At 41.3% G+C, this 5,802-nt stretch overlaps 1 protein-coding gene and 1 non-coding gene across 2 annotated transcripts; one reads left to right on the top strand and one right to left on the bottom strand.

The window, feature by feature from the left end:
• Nucleotides 1–1,292: 1,292 nt before the first annotated feature.
• LOC143586508 (uncharacterized) lies at nucleotides 1,293–3,119 on the bottom strand. The gene has a single exon (XM_077068049.1). It carries the CDS (start codon nucleotides 3,117–3,119, stop codon nucleotides 1,293–1,295), a length of 1,827 nt encoding a protein of 608 aa, XP_076924164.1.
• LOC143588413 (small nucleolar RNA R71) lies at nucleotides 2,473–2,579 on the top strand. Its single transcript, XR_013145105.1, has one exon. It is a non-coding gene; the product is annotated as a small nucleolar RNA R71 (small nucleolar RNA).
• Nucleotides 3,120–5,802: the final 2,683 nt, after the last annotated feature.

Here is a 5,802-nt window from a genome sequence, read left to right as displayed (position 1 = left end):
GAGATGGGAATCTGAAAATATCCCGAGAATCCATCGAGAAAACAATAGAACATTTTTCCTGACAGTCGTTCTAGCATCTGATCGATAAAGGGGAGGGGAAAATGATCGTTTCTCGTGGTGTCATTTAGTTTGCGGTAGTCAATGCAAACTCTCCATCCCGTGACGGTACGAGTAGGAATTAACTCGTTTTTCTCATTCATCACAACCGTCATACCGCCCTTTTTCGGGACAACCTGTACAGGGCTCACCCATGGGGAATCAGAGATCAGATAAATCAATCCAACATCGAGTAGCTTGATGACCTCTTTCTTCACAACGTCTTGCATATTAGGTTTGAGACGCCTTTGATGCTGCACCACAGGTTTGTACTCCTCCTCCATCAAGATCTTATGCGTACAAAAGGATGGATTAATCCCTTTTATATCCATGATCTTCCAAGCGATGGCATGTTTATGCCTTTTGAGAACCGTAAGCAATTTAACCTTCTCCTCACTCGACAGACTTGAAGAAATGATGACATGCAAGCGAGACCCGTCCTCCAAAAAGGCATACTCCAAATGGGACGGAAGTTCCTTAAGATAAGTGGATGGTAGGTCCTCAACAGAAGGTTTTGCCTTAGGCTCGGCAACGCGATCAACATCCTTAATTTTCTCCAAACACTCAGGAGGCTCGTGGTCTACACCATAAACCAACTCCTCAAGTAGAGACACAATGACAAGGTCAGAACCAACTCCACTAATCAACTGAGTATCCAGAGAAATCTCCTCACACGTGTCCTGAAGGTGTTCACACACACAAGAATCAATGGTATCAATGTAAAGTACGTCATCATGATCCTGTGGGTGTCGCATGGATTTCCCAATATCAAAGGTTACCTCCTCGTCTACAACTCTAAGAGTGAGTCTGCCGGTGCAGACATCAATGAGAGCTCTAGCAGTGGCTAGGAAAGGACTACCTAGGATAAGTTGTACATTTTTTATCCTCATCCATGTCAAAGATCACAAAATCGACAGGAAACACGAATTTGTCAATTTTCACAAGCATATTCTCAACTATACCGCGAGGATATTTCACAGAACGGTCGGCAAGTTGGATGCTCATGCGAGTAGGCTTAGGCTCACCTAGGTCTAGTTTGGAAAAAACAGAATAGGGCATCAAGTTTATGCTAGCACCTAGGTCGGCTAAAGCATTACTAACCGACAAACTACCGATCAAACAAGGAATGGTGAAACTACCCAGATCGGTCATTTTTTTGGACTGCTTATTCTGAAGGACCGCGGAACACTCCTCATTCAAAGTAACACAAGAAAGCTCCTCCAATTTCTTCTTATCGAGAGGACCTCTTTCAAGAACTTAGCATACTTTGGCATTTCTTTCAAGGCATCAAGGAAAGGAAGATTGATGTGTAACTGCTTAAAAAGCTCTAAGAATTTCCCATATTGCTCTTCCATCTTCTGCTTCTTCAAACGGCCTGGGTATGGAATGGGAGGAACATAAGTCCTAACTGGCTCACTGGGTTGTGCGATACTTGTTGGGTCTAGCCTCGAGTGCACCTCACCAGGAGTCTCAGTCTCAATCTCATCAGCAATCGGTTTTGGTGTGGAAACCGACGCATCAATAGGAATGGTAGTCCTACCACTCCTCAGGGTAATAGCCTTAGCTTCAGCATTTGGATTCCTTTCGGTGTTACTAGGAAGGCTACCCTGCAGTCTCTCAGAGAGGAGTTGAGCAATCTGTCCAACTTGATTTTCGATGGTTTGCATGGACGCTTTCTGATTCCTCAACTCAAGATCGTGCCTCTGGAGAGTCTCATCAATTTTCAGGTTCCTTTGCTCAGCCAATTTGTTTGAGGTCTCGGTCTTAGCCAAAAGTTGGGACAAAAGGCTTTCAACACTAGTCCCCCCACTTGACTGATTTCCACTACTGGAACCCTGAAATTGAGGCTTTTGCTGGTAAGATTGATTTTGGGTTTGACTTTGATAATTTTTCTTTCTGTCAAAACCCGGTGGCATTTGATTTTGATTGCTGCCACCATCTTTCCAGCTGAAATTGGGGTGGTTTCTCCATCCCGGATTGAAGGTGTTGCTGTAGGCATTGTTTTGGCGGCCCCCAAAGTCAACATCCTCCACCACCATGGCCTGCTGGAACTGACTGGTTTGGTGTTTTCCATCACACACACCACAACGAGAACTAGATTTGACAAGATCGGATTGCATTTGGTCAAATCTTTTAGTAAGAGCTTCTAACTGGGCGGAGACAAGGGTGTTTGAATCAACGTGATGGACACCCTTAGAGGAAGGAATACTACGAGGCGGATTATACGCGAAACTCTTCTTAGCGGCTTTCTCCAAGATATCAAGCGCCTCATTTGGGGTACACCTACCGAAATCTCCTCCCGCAACCTGATCGACGACCTGCTTGTGTGCCCCAGATAAAGCGTCAAAGAATGTACGGCACTGAAGCCCGCGACTCAAACCGTGATGAGGGCATTTTCTCAACATGCCCTTGAACCTCTCCCATGCGGCATGAAGTGACTCGTCATCATCGACACGAAAACCAGTGATGTTTGATCGGAATTTAGCAGTTTTATCGGGTAAAAAATATTGAAGAAGAAACTGCTCAACTAATTGATTCCAAGTGGTGATGGAACCGGAAGGGAGTGCCTCTAACCACTCCAGAGCAGACCCGCGAAGTGAGAACGGAAAAAGTCTAAGTCTCACGGCATCATCAGAACAATGATTAATTTTGAATTTCGTGCATAATTGAAGAAAATGTGAAACGTGAGCATGAGGGTCCTCGTTCTGGAGACCATGAAAAGAAACAGAATTTTCAACCATATGAATGATGCTCGATTTGATCTCGAAACTCACTTCAATCTCGGGCTGCGTGACACTACTGCCATAACCTTCAAGCGATGGTGTGGCAAAGTCGTCCATATGACCTTGATCGTTCGGGTCCGCCATCTCTTCTTCTTCTACCTCGGGGGTGTCGGTATCCTCCACTTCTTCGTTTTCGATGACTTCGGCAACCTCGCGTGCTCTCCTCCTCAAACCTTCTCGAAGATGTCGCTTGGGCTCAGAAAGAGGTGAAACAAGCTCAGGACCGGGCGTGGTGGACATTCATCACTCGGAAGAACGCGGAATGGAAAACGAACAAAGACACGGAAACTAACTAGAAACCACACTAAAATAAAAATAAGATGAATAAAAATGAAATAAAATAAAATAACATAGATAAAAAATATAAACAAAGCTAATCAAAGACTCGGATCGTTCCTCAAAAATCACCGTGTCCCCGGCTACGGCGCCAAAAACTTGACGTGTGTGAATATATAAATAAAAATTTAAGTAAAAGTTCCACACAAATCGGGTTTTAAAATAGGTTTTCACCTACAACTAAACCACACACGAAAGGCAAGTGTACCTATCGTTTGTAATAAAGTGTCGGTAAGAACCGAGTATCAATCCATGGACACGACAACTTTCTAGTACTAAATCTTTGTAAATGACCAACCGAACAAATAAATCTTGATTTGGATGTTTAACTAATTAAACTAGCATACAATGAAAACAAAGCAAGTATAAATACAATACAAACAATCAATCTAACAAACTACCTAGACAAGAATCCACTCTACTAACATGACAAAATAGCAATGATATGGCAAAACATCATGAATCTAAACATAAATACTAGATTTCAATAAAGCAACCTAATACTAGCAAATAATCATCATGATGGGTTTTCAATTAAGAGATAAACATAGACTAACTTGTTTGTCAAAACAACAAAGTCTCATAATCAAAGGAAAGCTAGCATGAACAACATTCTAACCACCTAAGATTACACTAAAGTAGCCAAATTCATGAAATTAATATAAACTTATGAAACTTTAACTAGCAAGTCATCACCAAGTCAAGAATCATAACAACACTCATCAATTTTCCAATATTAAGTGTAGGGTTTCATACTCATCAATAATTATATAACCAAGTTAATTTTTACTAGTCATTCCTAACTTAGCAATGTAAACAAAGATTTCTTGAACTTTCAAAGTTTACAAACAAACATCTAGAACATAGTTTTCCAACATGAATGCCTAAACATTTGCAAAACTAAAAAGGTTATGTAACATAACAAGCATGAACACCATCAATATCAACTTATAAATTCAACCATATTCTTGAAAGAAAGCCACTTTACCAAAATAATGCATAGATAATATATCACATTAACAAGAGTTTCAACATTGTCTAGATAGCAAAATTAATTAGCCCATAAGGCTTAATACAACTACAATAAAACTAGAAATAAGCTTACAAAACATGTTCAAGAACAAAGGAATGCAAACTAAGATCAAGCAAGGATTAAAGGATGGAATGATGAATCTTGTGTTGGTGGAAGCCTCCAAGAATCCCTTAAAAATGCTGCACATGGTTGGGAGAGAATCCCCAAGACTCTACACACCAAAATGAAGTGAAAATAAGTGTTTATAAGCTTCTGGTCAAAATGAATGGTCATGCACAAAAAGTGCATGGTCGTGCACTATTTTGGATAAGTCAAACTTTCACTTTCGGCGGCTCAGAGTTGCAGGTTCCAAAAAAAGTGCACGGTCATGCACAAAAAGTGCATGGTCGTGCATTACCGGCACTAGCTAGTGCACTTTCAAAGTAGATGTGTCTTGTTCTTGGCATCAGATAGTGCACGGGCTTGTGCACTCGGAAGTGCATGGTGGTGCACAAAAGTGCATGATGGTGCAGTTTCACTTTTGGCACGATATCAGAAGTGCACTGGTTCCAATAAAGGTGCACCGTCATGCACATAAAGCGCATGATGGTGCTGTTTCAGAGCATGGTCATGCACTTTCCTTGCATGGTCATGCACTTTGGCACGATATCAGATGTGCACGGGTTCCGATAAAGGTGCACCATCATACCCATAAAGTGCATGATGGTGCAGTTGCTCAGCATGGCCATACACTTCCTTAGCATGGTCATGCACCTGCTCTCTGCATGGTCATGCACTTTCTTAGCATGATCATGCACTTTTGGCAGATTCTTGATTTTTGTCAAAAAACACGCCATCTTTTCATCGTTTCTTCATCGGGCGGGCGCCCGGACCTGCAAATTCATAAATAACTCAAATAAGTACCTAATACAAAGAATTTGCATGGAGTTTTACCAAAATAAGAGGAGAATTTGATACTAAAAGGTGTACACTTTGTGTTACATCATTTATATGTATTGAACACAAGTACTTTGATTGGTTTTATGTTTACAAGCTTAAAGGAGCTAATTTGTAGCATTTAGGATGGGGTGTAAATGAAAGTAATGATATATTATATGATAGAGAATTAAAATATGAAGACGTGGCCGCAAACGGGGACGAAAACGGAGTTGAAATGAAGATTTTACGAAGAAAATGGTGTTTTGGTGTTGTAGCCTCCATAAGGCAGTGACCAGAGGCCGTAGGCTACGGTGGCCGGGCCGTAGGCTACTGCCGGGCCTGACGAGAAATCGTTTTTTCTTGTTTTTCTTCCATATTTAAGCCCAATTAAATCCTAGGTCGAATATTATTCATACCCTAGCCACCAAGGACTACTTTGGGAGCAAATCATACACCATCTTAACACCTCTCAATCACTAAATCATCCATGGTTTCATCATTCCAATCCATACTTGAGTCAATCGTGATGCAGAGGCAAGGCTAAATCATGCGTGACCGCTTCAGGTGTAGGGTTTGCATATGAACTGATTATTTTATGATTGTTACCAATATTGGGATTTAGTATTGATTAATCTT

The sequence above is a fragment of the Bidens hawaiensis genome, unplaced genomic scaffold, assembly GCF_021521415.1.
Source record: "Bidens hawaiensis isolate Kalapana, Puna unplaced genomic scaffold, B.hawaiensis_p1.1 tig00001575_1, whole genome shotgun sequence".
In the NCBI taxonomy this organism is placed as follows: domain Eukaryota; kingdom Viridiplantae; phylum Streptophyta; class Magnoliopsida; order Asterales; family Asteraceae; genus Bidens; species Bidens hawaiensis.
This window is presented reverse-complemented; position numbering and strand designations above follow the sequence as displayed.